Genomic DNA, 12,396 nt, shown 5'->3' with positions numbered 1-12,396 from the left:
GGTCAAAGGAGGGGATCCTGCCCCTCTACTCTGCTCTTGTGAGACCTCACCTGGAGTATTGTGCACAGTTCTGGTGTCCTCAACATAAAAAGGACATGGAACTATTGGAACAAGTCCAGAGAAGGGACATGAGGATGATCAGGGGACTGGAGCACCTCCCATATGAAGACAGGCTGAGGAAGTTGGGGCTGTTCAGCCTGGAGAAGAGAAGGCTGCGTGGAGACCTCATAGCAGCCTTCCAGTATCTGAAGGGGGCCTATAGGGATGCTGGAGAGGGACTCTTCATTAGAGACTGTAGTGACAGGACAAGGGGTAACAGGTTAAAACTTAAACAGGGGAAGTTTAGGTTGGATATAAAAAGGAAAATATTTCCTGTTAGGGTGCTGAGGCACTGGAATAGGTTGCCCAGGGAGGTTGGGAATGCTCCATCCCTGGCAGTGTTCAAGACCAGGTTGGACGAGGCCTTGGGTGATATGATTTAGCATAAGGTGTCCCTGCCCACGGCAGGGGGGTTGGAACTAGATGATCTTAAGGTCCTTTCCAACCCTAATGATTCTATGATTCCATGATTCTATGAAAGGAAACAATTCACTCTTGTTAGTAAGTCTACTAAATTCTGTTTTCACACCACAGACTTACAACACAAACATTGTTCTCCATCTTAGACTTAAGTTAAGTTAAAAGTATCTTAACCCTATGTTTTCCAAGCACTTGCTTTCCTTAGATCAACAGTGTACTTTTCACCTTTGGCACATTTGGATACCTCAGCAATCACAAAACTAGCTGAAACCAGCCATATCTGTAATTTTTCTGATAGCTGGCAAAGTTTTAGAACAGTGTTACCTTCCTGCCAAATTTATTGCAAGCAAAACAAGGAGGGAAGGAATGCCATCCAGAGGGACCTCGACATGCTTGTGAGGTGGGCTGATGCCAACCTTTTGAAGTTTAGCCATAACAAATGCAAGGTCCTACACCTGGGTCAGAGCAATCCCAGGCACAGCTACAGGTTGGGCAGAGAAGAGATTCAGAGCAGCCCTGTGGAGAAGGACTTGGGGGTATTGGCTGATGAGAAAATGAACATGAGCCTGCAGTGTGCGCTTGCAGCCCAGAAAGCCAACCGTATCCTGGGCTGCATCAAAACGAGCATGAGCAGCAGGTCCTGCCCCTCTACTCTGCCCTCATGAGACCTCACCTGGAGTACTGTGTGCAGTTCTGGTGTCCTCAACATAAACAGGACATGGAACTGTTGGAACAAGTCCAGAGAAGGGACACAAGGATGATCAGTGGAGTGGAGCACCTCCTGTATGAAAATAGGCTGAGAAAGTTGGGGCTGTTCAGCCTGGAGAAGAGAAGGCTGCGTGGAAACCTCATAGCAGCCTTCCAGTATCTGAAGGGGGCATACAGGGATGCTGGGGAGGGACTCTTCATTAGGGACTGTAGTGATAGGACAAGGGGTAAAGGGTTAAAACTTAAACGGGGGAAGTTTAGATTGGATATAAGGAGGCAGTTCTTTCCTGTTAGGGTGGTGGGGCACTGGAATAGGTTGCCCAGGGAGGTTGTGAATGCTCCATCCCTGGCAGTGTTGGATGAGGCTTTGGGTGATATGTTTTAGTGTGAGGTGTCCCTGCCCGTGGCAGGGGGGTTGGAATTAGATGATCTTAAGGTCCTTTCCAACCCTAACTACTCTATGATCCTATGATTCTAAAACAGGACGGGCAGACAAGGAGTATCCCAAGCTAGCAGTTGTTCCTGAGGCACTGTCTCCGAACTAACTGATAAGTAGAAGGATGGTGTGAAATAATTCACTCATGTTTAGTGGGGCCGCTAAATTCTATCTCACCACAGACTTACAACACAAGCATTGTTCTTTATGTTCAACCTAATTTAAGCTAAAAATACTTTAACCCTATATTTTCCAGGCACTAGCTTTCCTCATATCAAGCCCCCTCCCTTTTCTTTTACCTTTACAAATTCTTTTGCTATGTGAATCCATTTTGTTCAAGCTTTCTGGCCATTTTCAGCTTGTCTAATCTTGTGTCTTTAGCGAGCTTTTTTTTCTGTTATTGCGAACTCATACAGTTATATCCATATAGTAACACCTATGATTTGCGAAAGCCAATACATTTATGTGTTTATCACAAAGAGACTTATGATAATAAGTTCCTGGAGCTAGTTATAATATTCCCCGCCTATACACAGGAATTATGAATATGTATATGGTTAATGCAACAGTGAAAGTATATAAACCTGTAACAAATGCTAATCAGTTCGCCTCTGGCTACGGCTATGCGGCCAGGACTGCTGCTTTTGCTTTATTGACTTTATCGCTCAATTAAACCCTGCTATCTCGATTATAGGAGTGAGCTCGTATTTCACACTACCGCAAGTTTAAAGCTCCAAAATACTCTTAGAATAATGTGAGTACCTGATCTGCCTGTTTCTGCCTCTTGTTTCTGGGAAAGGCAGGCTCCATCCCCTCTATAACAACTGCAATGTTGGTGTCTGATTTTCAGATGTACATTTTATCTCTAACTTCATGTAATGAAGGTTATTATAGGAACGTCACAAATGAATGCGAGGCGGCCCCACTTACCCCCAACCACGGGAGAGTAATGGGGCTGAGGCTGTCAGAAGCGTTTTTCCACACGACCCAGCTCCGTGTATTCTCACGTCCAGATCAAGATTCTCTCAATTTATCTATTTGCCGCACACCCTCGCTCAGCCGCTTTAGTAGCTGCTGCGTCACCGCTGCTGTAAGGTCTCCTCCTCTTCCGCTCAGAGCTCCACCACCGCCGAACGGTGACGCAAAGGGGAGGGCCCCGTCACGCGACTGCTGCATATTCACCAGCGGCGAAGCGTATTGGTGACTGCGTCCGGAAACGGAGTGTGAGCAGCTGACAGCAACATGGCGGCGGCAGCAGGAACGGGAGCTGGGGCTGGGCGGCGTGGCGGCGTGCTGGGGCGACCCCCGGCGCCCGCCGGCGAGCTGGTGAAGCCCTCGGTGACAGAGCTGTCCCAAGTGAGGACCAACATCCTGTGCACCGTTCCCGGCTGCGGCAAAGTTCTGCCCAACAGCCCAGCTCTCAACATGCACCTCAACAAAGCCCACCCTGTCAAGGTACCACCACCCCGACTTGGCCCGCTGGGCGCCTCCCCCTTGCTGAGCCCCCCGGGGGTGGCGGGGCTTGCCCCTCACCTCGGTCTGTGGGGTTATGTAATAGTGCGGCTCCTTCCTTTCTGGGACGAAGCCACCACGGGACCCTACTGAGGTCCAACCTCGCCCCGTTCTGGGCCGCGGGTGATGGAATTTGGGCGTCCGGGCGGGAGGTGGGCCCCTCCGGGGCTATGCTGGGGGCGGCGGCTGCTACATCTCGTTCTGCAGGGTTGGCATGGTGGAGCTTGCTGCTACGGAGGGACTGGGCTACACAGGATGGGGGAGCGTTTCTCGTTGTCTTCGGTGCAGAAATGGTTCAGAGCAGAACTGCAGAGAAAGACTTGGGGGTTGCTGGTCGATGAGAAACTGAACATGAGCCAGCAGTGTGTGCTCGCAGCCCAGAATGCCAACCATATATTGGGCTTCATCAAAAGAAGTATGGCCAGCAGGTCGAAAGAGGTGATCCTGCCTCTCTACTCTGCTCTTGTGAGACCTCATTTGGAGTATTGTGTGCAGTTCTGGTGTTCTCAACATAAAAATGATATGGAGCTGTTGCAGCAAGTCCAGAGGAGGCCCACGAGGATGATCAGGGGGCTGGAGCACCTCCCATATGAAGACAGGATAAAAAAGTTGGGGCTGTTCAGCCTGGAGAGGAGAAGGCTGCATGATGACCTCATAGCAACCTTCCAATATCTGAAGGGGACCTGAAAGGATGCTGGAGAGAGACTCTTCTTCATCAGGGACTGTAGCAATAGGACAAGGGGTAATGGGTTAGAACTTAAACAGGGGAAGTTCAGGTTAGATATAAGGAAGCAGTTCTTTACTGTGAGGGTTGTGAGGCCCTGGAACAGGTTGCCCAAAGAAGTGTTAAATGCTCCATTCCTGGCAGTGTTTAGGGCCATGTTGTTGTTGCTAAGTCATGCTTACTTTGATCAGGGACTTTTCAGTCTCATGCTTTCCTAGTCACAAAGGCATGAGAAGCCCGGAGCAAGCAGAGACAGGACCCCTGACCCAAACTAGCCATAGGTGTATTCCATACCACAGAACGTCCTGCCCAGTATATAAGCTGTATATAAACTGACTAATCCACAGTTTTTCCCCTCTGTAGGGTCTGACTGTTTGCTGAATGTGACATTTTCATTTTCTCCTATCCCTCTACTACTACACACGTGTGATATAATACAGCACATAGTCAGAAATGAAATAAAACAGAGCCAGGAGATATCAAGTATACTTGAGCAGAGCCAGGAGATATCAAGTATACTTGAGAGTATTGAGACAAGGAAGTACAGACAAAATACAATCTTTGTAAATAATTAAATTCACTTAAGTTTTATGTATAGAATTAGCAACAATAGTTTTTTAGCAGTTATAGCAATGAGAAGTTTGTGGCTTTGTAATCATAGAATCATAGAATAGGTAGGCTTGGAAAGGATATTAAGATGAAGTTCCAACCCCCTGCCATGGGGGCAGTTTTGTAGACTGATACTCGAGAGGTTATGACTAATTTTTATAAGATTTAGCTAAACTTGGTTTATTACAGTGAATTTCTAAGTTTATTGGAATTGTTGGAAAGTTAAGGGTCAATCTCAATGTTCCTAATCACAACCTTAAGGACAGCTGCTAGAATGATAAATTAATATCATAGAATACTTAGGGTTGGAAAGGACCTTAAGATCACCTAGTTCGAACCCGCCTGCCACACCTCGCACTAAACCATGTCACCCAAGACTCTGTCCAACCTGGCCTTGAACGCTGCCAGGGATGGAGCATTCACAACTTCCTTGGACAAAACATTCCAGTGCCTCACCACCCTCACAGTAAAGAACTGCTTCCTTATATCTAACCTAAACTTCCCCTGTTTAAATTTTAACCCATTACCCCTAGTCCTGTCACTACAGTCCCTAATGAAGAGTCCCTCTCCAGCATCCTTATAGGCCCCCTTCAGATACTGGAAAGGCTGCTATGAGGTCTCCATGCAGCCTTCTCTTCTCCAGGCTGAACAGCCCCAACTTTCTCAGACTTTGTTCATACAGGAGGTGCTTCAATCCGGTGATCATCCTCGTGGCCCTCTTCTGGACTTGTTCCAACAGTTCCATGTCTTTTTTTATGTTGAGAACACCAGAACTCTGCACAATACTCCAGGTGAGGTTTCACAAGAGCAGAGTAGAGGGGCAGGATAACCTCCTTCAGCCTGCTGGTCACACTCCTTTTGATGCAGCCCAGGATACGGCTGGCTTTCTGGGCTGCAAGTGCACACTGCTAGCTCATGTTCATTTTCTCATCAACCAATACCCCCCAAGTCCTTCTTTGCAGGGCTGCTCTGAATCTCTTCTCTGCCCCATCTGTAGCTGTGCTTGGGATTGCTCCGACCCAGGTGTAGGACCTTGCACTTGGCATGGTTAAACTTCATGAGGTTGGCATCAGCCCACCTCAGAAGTGTCTCAAGGTCCCTCTGGATGGCATTCCTTCCCTCCAGTGTATCAACCGAACCACACAGCTCGGTGTCATCAGCAAACTTGCTGAGGGCGCACTCAATCCCACTGTCCATGTCGCTGACAAAGATATTGATCGAGACTGGTCCCAACCCCGATCCCTGAGGGACACCACTCGTTACTGGTCTCCGGGTGGACATTGAGCCATTGACCACAACTCTTTGCGTGTGGCCATCCAGCCAGTTCTTTATCCACGTGTGGTCCATCCATCAAATTGATGTCTCTCCAATTTAGAGACGAGGATGCCATGTGGGACAGTGTTTAATGCTTTGCACAAGTCCAGGTAGATGGCATCAACTGCTCTACCCCTGTCCATGAGCTCCGTAGCCCCATCATAGAAGGTCACCAAATTGGTCAGTCATTATTTCCCTGTAGTGAACTTTGAAATTATTTACTAATAGATGACAGTGAAGAAGTATCTTGGGTAAACGTTTTACAATAACCATTTAGAACCTAACTAGTTTGTCAACTTAAACTTTGTTAACGAGTTTTTGGTGAGTTCTACAAATCAGTATTTCCTTGTGCTCATCCTCCATGAGTATCTGTAACACACACTAGATCCTGGAATTATCCATTTCACAAAACAAGTAGGTTTTTGTCTACCCATTGGGGCTACATTTTCAGAACGTCGCTATGAACACAGCACTTCAAGTTTTCCAGGAATGGGATTTGCCGTCACACACTTGGCGTTATGGTTTTGAGGGTAGTAAGGATATTTTTCTCAAAAGCCCTGTAATAGCTTAAGCCCAACTGGTAACTCAGAACCATGCAGCTGCTCAGTTCACTCCCCCCCTCTTCCCCCTGTGTCCCCCTCATGAGTTAAGAACAGTCCAGTAACGAAAGTATAATATAGAACTAATAATAATAATGATTAGTGAAATAACAAGGGGAGAGAATACAAAACTAAACTGGGAAAGGAAAAAACAAACCAATAAACACAAGTGATGCACAATACGATTGCTCATCACGTACTGACCAATACCCAGCCTGACCTGAGCAGCGATCTGGGCCTTTCAGATAACCCCCTGCTTTATATACTGTGCATGACATGCTGTGGTATGGAATATCCCTTTGTCTAATTTGAGTCAGGTGTCTTTGCTTTCTCCTGGCTTCTCATGCCTCTCTTCACTGTCAGAGCATGAGAGACTGAAAAGTCCTTGGTCAGAGTAAGTGTTACTTAGCAACAACTGAAACACTGGTGTATTATCAGTACTGTTCTCAGACTAAAGCCAAAACCACAGCATTGCACCAGCTACTAGGAAGGAGCAAAGTAACTGTTACAGCTGAACCCAGAACAGAGGTTCAGAATTAGGAGTTACTTCAGTGAGATTTTATTTATGCTCTGAATTAAGTGGCAGAGTGTTACCTGACTGGGTTTAAACCACGACAACTTGGCAATTTTCATTTTATTACCAGTAAACTGTAAATAGTGCCGATATAATTCTTAGGAGAGTGTTGTGTTATATCATGTGTGACTAATTTTAACAGAGCTTCGAGTAGACTGTGCTACTAACAAGTAAAACCACATTGAATCAGCAGTGTAGTATCCTTAGGGAAAGCATTTTGTTCAAATAACATGGAAGGCAGTTATTGGCATGGGGCAGTGAGTATCTTAGAAGTAAATACTACAGTACTATTACTCTGTAGAGGTTGTAATTTCACTTGGCAGTTTTGATGGTACATTTGCGTATTAGCATCTACTTTGATGAAAAACTCCATTTGAACTTTCAAATTACTTAGTAAAGTGCCTTCAACTCATTGAGGGGTGTAAACTCAGTGAGTTAAAGTTGATGTGTATTCTGAATGTTGTCTTTCATACACAAACCTATAGAACTGTCATCTTCTCAATTGCTTCTTTTGCAGGATGGAAAACTTAATGCACCAATAAGGAAGGGTTTGAAAGCATCTCAGAAATTCTATTGCTGTCCTATTGAAGGCTGCCCTAGAGGGCCAAACAGACCATTTTCCCAATTTTCTCTTGTCAAACAGGTATTCCTATTTCCTAAACTATTATTTTCATACTGATTTATTCCTGACTGTCTCTACTCCAGAGTGTACACTTTTGCCTTGAGATATGAGCAAAGCATCTCAGTATATGTCCACAAGTTGGAGAATCATATTCAGAAACTCAGTGCGGGTATATGGTTAAGGAATTTGCATGTTGGTATTAGAAGGCTTGAACCTTTTGGTGAGGCAGATGCCAGTATGTTCTGCAGAACTAGAAGACGGTCCCTTTCCAATTAAAAAGATGGAGAAAGGGGGGGGGAAGGGAAAAATCACAGTAGCAACCAATAATGGTTTAAAATTTGGCTGATGCTTTTAAACTGCTTTTTTTAAGTGGTCAAGAACTAAGAGTTTTTCTCTGCTTTAGTGTCAAAATGCAACTGTTTACTGATTATGTGTTTAATAAAAAATGTAAGACTTGTTTCTGCATGAATGAGTAAAAAAACCTTTCTTCTGCTGTTGGTTACCCATGATAACTTGGGGAGACCATAGGAAATGGAGTGGCTAGCACTTGGTGTTGAGAATGAACAGGAGACATTCTGGTGTTTGCTTTGAAGTTGACCTGTTTGACTTGAGAGTATTTGCTTAGTTGTAGATCTTCAGGAGCATGCACCTGTTGCAACATATACTTAACTATGCTCTTTAACAAGGTTTGTCTATAGATTTATTAATGTCCATAGGAAACCTCCAGTAGCATTAAGGCACATAAATGTTTATCTGTTGTTTAAGATGTGCATAGCACAAGCAGACTTGCAAACTTTAAATTCTTTCTGTTGATTTATTCAAGCTTGTACTTTATTTCTTAATGAGACTTTAAAAAAACATATTTATTCTACAATTTGATGCTATTTAACAACTAAAAAAAAAAAGGCAAATATTACAAATATTAATGTCTTCCCTAAACATTATTTTCTTTTTTTTATCTTAGCTGAAGGCTAATGTTTACTTCTCATTGTGTATTCTAGCATTTTATGAAAATGCATGCTGAAAAGAAGCACAAATGTGATAAATGTAGTAACTCCTATGGTACAGAGTGGTATTTGAAACGTCACATAGAGGTCTGTGGCAAGACTTTCCACTGTACTTGTGGGTGCCCTTATGCCAGCAGAACAGCGCTGTTGTCTCATATTTACAGAACTGGCCATGAAATTCCTGCAGAACACAGGTAAAAATGAAGTGGTTAAGTAATACTTCTGTTCATCACCAAGTTCTCTGACTGGCTTTTTGTCTCTTTTCTGTTGATTAAATTGGAAATAGGCTCGCATTGTTTTAGCTGTAAAGCAGTTTGCAGTTTCTTTGTTCTGTTGCTTTTGGTAGTTTCTGCTTTGTTGAAGGCAAGGATGATTGTCTAATCAATAAGATTAAGTTTCCCTACATATAAAACAAAAAATACTGATGACTTCACTGCATGGCATAAATGCTGGTGGTTCTTGTATCTGCTTTTACAGTTCTGTGAGAGTAGAGATTATTTGGAAATGTTTATAGCTGGTAACTGGTGTGTAATGCAGTTCAGATTATTTTCTTTTATAGTCTACTTATCTTTGCAAGTACCGGTGGGGTGTTTTTATTTTTATTTTTTTCTTTAATGGCTGTATATGCATGTCTAGATTTAAAGTTGTCTTAATGTGTACATATATTTCATAAAGGGTAGTCTGTTTCCTGAGGCTGAACCTGTTTGGTTTGGAGATACAACTGCTGCAAAATCAAGTTCTGTGTGAAGGAGTGCTAACTGTATTTTGGTTTCCATGAGAGGCTTTTGCCTGTACGCTAATTTTAAAAGCTGTCCTTTCAATGCTCAGTCTGAGTTAGCATCAAAGTAACAAATTAAATGTGTCTTCAATTAGAGTACTTAATGTATGAGGGGGAAGAAACCATCTAAATTTCCACCTTCATTTAGAAATAGGTCTCTGTGGAGGGGGTAACCTTTATTCTTTTTGAAATGGGAGAGTGAGGAATTAAATCTTACAGAACTGAAGTTCATGGAGTCTTTTTATATTTTAATCGGGATTAATTGCTTTCTCCATACCCAACCTCATCTGTGACTTCAGTTTATATTTTCAGTGCAATGACTCAAAAGAATGGAAGGTGGGTGTTTTGTGCTTGAAAGGAGTATAAATTATTGATCTCATGTTCACAGGGATCCTCCTAGTAAGAAAAGGAAAATGGAAACCTCTATACATAATCAGCAGTTGGCAGAGAAAGCAAATGAAGCATTCATCAACACACACAATAATAATCCTGGCACTCAGGAACTGGAGTCCTCTGAAGTGAAACTAGCAGCATCTCCTGAAAGCTTCTGCAGTTCTAACCCCACGAACCAAATGCAGCCAAAATGTACGCTGAAGATGCTCTTACCAAAGCCCAAAGTGGCTTTGGTTAAACTTCCAGTGATGCAGTTTGCTCACTTGCCTATATATATATCTGCAACAGACTCTTCTGTCAAACCTGCTGTAGTGGCTGTTGATAATCAAGGTTCACTTATAAGTACTGTTCATTTATTGCCTCAATCAATAGGAATTCTGATTCCAGCACTGGAGGCAGAAAAACTTGTATTTAAAGACAGTATGCCTGTTTCAAAAGTGACAAATTCTGGTGATCATGAACCAGTAAGTACTGGTGTACAAGTTGAGTGGTTACACAAGGATATGGTTACATTGAGTAACACAGGGCAAGAGATGGGGAATATTTGTCACAAGAATAAAATTTCTTCAATAAATATACAGACTGACTTATCTTATATTTCACAGAACTTTGTACCAGCTGCAGCCTGGACTCCCAATTCTTCTGTATCCTCTTGCTCTCAGACAGATCTGTCATTCAGTTCACAGGTTTCACTGCCCATCAGTGTACAAACACAGACGCTGCTGCCTGCTTCCAAACTGACTTCATCCATAGCTGCTCAAACTGAAGCTTTTAGTCAGGCTTGTTTTCCAATATGTGGCATTTCTAGAGAGACTCAAACCAGTAGGACACAGGACTTTATTGATGGAAGGGTGCAGATGGACCAGGCTGTGATGTGCAGTGACATCTTTGACAATGTTCATTCATCATATAATGTTTCTACTCACATTGAACTTCCAGAAAGCGACTTAATGCCTGCAAATATAGCTCAAACTTTACTGCAAAGAAGTAATTGCAAGAGCCTGAATCAAGGTACAGTGAAGTCTGAATCCCTTATCAGCTTCAGTACACAGCCTAATATACTTCCACCTCAAAATACGATGGATAATCAAACCCAGACAGTGGACTTGCTAAGTGATCTGGAAAACATCTTTTCAGGAAATATGCCTGACCAGACACTGGATAATCGGGGCCTTTTGTCTGAGACAAGTTCTAATGTTGACATGCATCTGCCATCTGGTCCATCACAGAGCACAGGAATAGACTTTGACATTGAAGAGTTCTTTTCAGCATCCAATATTCAAACTCAGACTGAAGAGAGTGAGCTTGGTACCCTGAACCCTGAGCCAGTTTTGGAGTCACTGGACATTGAAACTCAGACTGATTTCTTATTTTCAGATAGTGCAACTCAATCGTATAGCTGCCGAGGAAATTCTAACTTCTTAGGTTTGGAGATGTTTGATACACAGACACAGACAGACTTGAATTTCTTCTTGGACAGTAATACCCATCTGCCTTTAGGAAGTATTCTGAAGCAGTCTAGTTTCTCCATGAGTTCTGATTCATCTGATACAAAAACCCAGACAGAAGTATACCCAGCTACTAAAAATATACCTACTAAGAATACTGAAAGAAAAGTCCAACTCAGTAGTGCTGAAACACAGACTATGGATAGCTGCTTTGAGAATCTAGGGATTTTATTCCTTACCAGCAATGAGACACAGACAGCAATGGATGACTTTCTTCTGGCTGACTTAGCCTGGAACACAATGGAGTCTCAGTTCAGTTCAGTAGAAACACAGACCTGTGAAGAGCTGTGCTCCTTGTTTCAGAGCTCTGACAAGCCCAGCCATTGAGTACTACGTAATATAACTGTTTCCTGTAGTTTGAAATTAAGTTATTGGGGTGGGAGAGATGGTTTGACCAAGTCATCCACTTTGCGTTATTGAGTGTAGTTATCATGGAGCAGTTGACCTAAGAGACTTCTCATGCTGAAGGTACTCTATGAGATATGTATAACTTTAAATAAACTGGTTTTATGAATGGAGGGGAAGGGGAGGATGTAACATGCTAATGTACATTTGAACCTTAAAAAGGAATTCATGGTGCCTATGTTTTTTCCTGGAACTTCTTTACAAAGGTGATACTGCTTTCATTTCTGGCTGGTTCCAGTGTGCTGGACCACAACCCTGACCTGTCCTGAATTGATGCTTCCCTCAACTTATGGGGGAAGATTCTATTAGCGTAAGCTACTTCTGTTTACTTTTTTCAGTAGCTTGTATTTTAAATCCAGCATGAACATAATAAGCCATATTGTCATCTTTTACTTTAGGCCTTCACAGCTTGTTCTCCTGCATAAATTGGTATTTTCCAAACACTAGACATGTAGAGACTCATGACTTGTTGAATATATTTATTATAAAATATATGTAGAAAGCAGTAATTTTTTTATATTTTTTCCCTGAGTGGCACTGATGCCCTTTGAAGGGTAGGAAAAGAACTTGGAATACACAATTGTAGGAGAAATTAGTATGTTGTCCTTTTAGCTAGTGTAATAAATGGGACTAACATTTCTAGAGTCTTCAGGAGGGATTTGCTGAAATTATTTCTGTCTCTAAGATG

The 12,396-nt window shown here is 43.0% G+C and overlaps 1 protein-coding gene across 2 annotated transcripts; it reads left to right on the top strand.

The window, feature by feature from the left end:
• Positions 1–2,959: 2,959 nt before the first annotated feature.
• Positions 2,960–11,932, top strand: LOC133282372 (ATM interactor-like). 2 transcript variants are annotated; one of them, XM_061478391.1, is made up of 4 exons: positions 2,960–3,118; positions 7,513–7,638; positions 8,619–8,818; positions 9,791–11,932. In XM_061478391.1, exons 1-4 carry the CDS (start codon positions 3,089–3,091, stop codon positions 11,628–11,630), a joined length of 2,196 nt encoding a protein of 731 aa, XP_061334375.1. In that variant the 5' UTR covers positions 2,960–3,088; the 3' UTR covers positions 11,631–11,932. The 2 variants fall into 2 exon arrangements, with proteins under 2 accessions (XP_061334375.1, XP_061334374.1); XM_061478390.1 differs by lacking the exon at positions 2,960–3,118 and having other exon boundaries at positions 7,453–7,638.
• The last annotated feature ends 464 nt before the right edge of the window (positions 11,933–12,396 follow it).

The sequence above is a fragment of the Pezoporus flaviventris genome, unplaced genomic scaffold (genome assembly GCF_033815535.1).
Source record: "Pezoporus flaviventris isolate CSIRO_AGI_PZ_B2104156 unplaced genomic scaffold, CSIRO_AGI_Pfla_v1 ptg000121l, whole genome shotgun sequence".
Taxonomy (NCBI): Eukaryota; Metazoa; Chordata; class Aves; order Psittaciformes; family Psittacidae; genus Pezoporus; species Pezoporus flaviventris.
The sequence above is the reverse complement of the archived record's forward strand: the minus strand, read 5'-3'. Positions and strand labels throughout refer to the sequence as shown.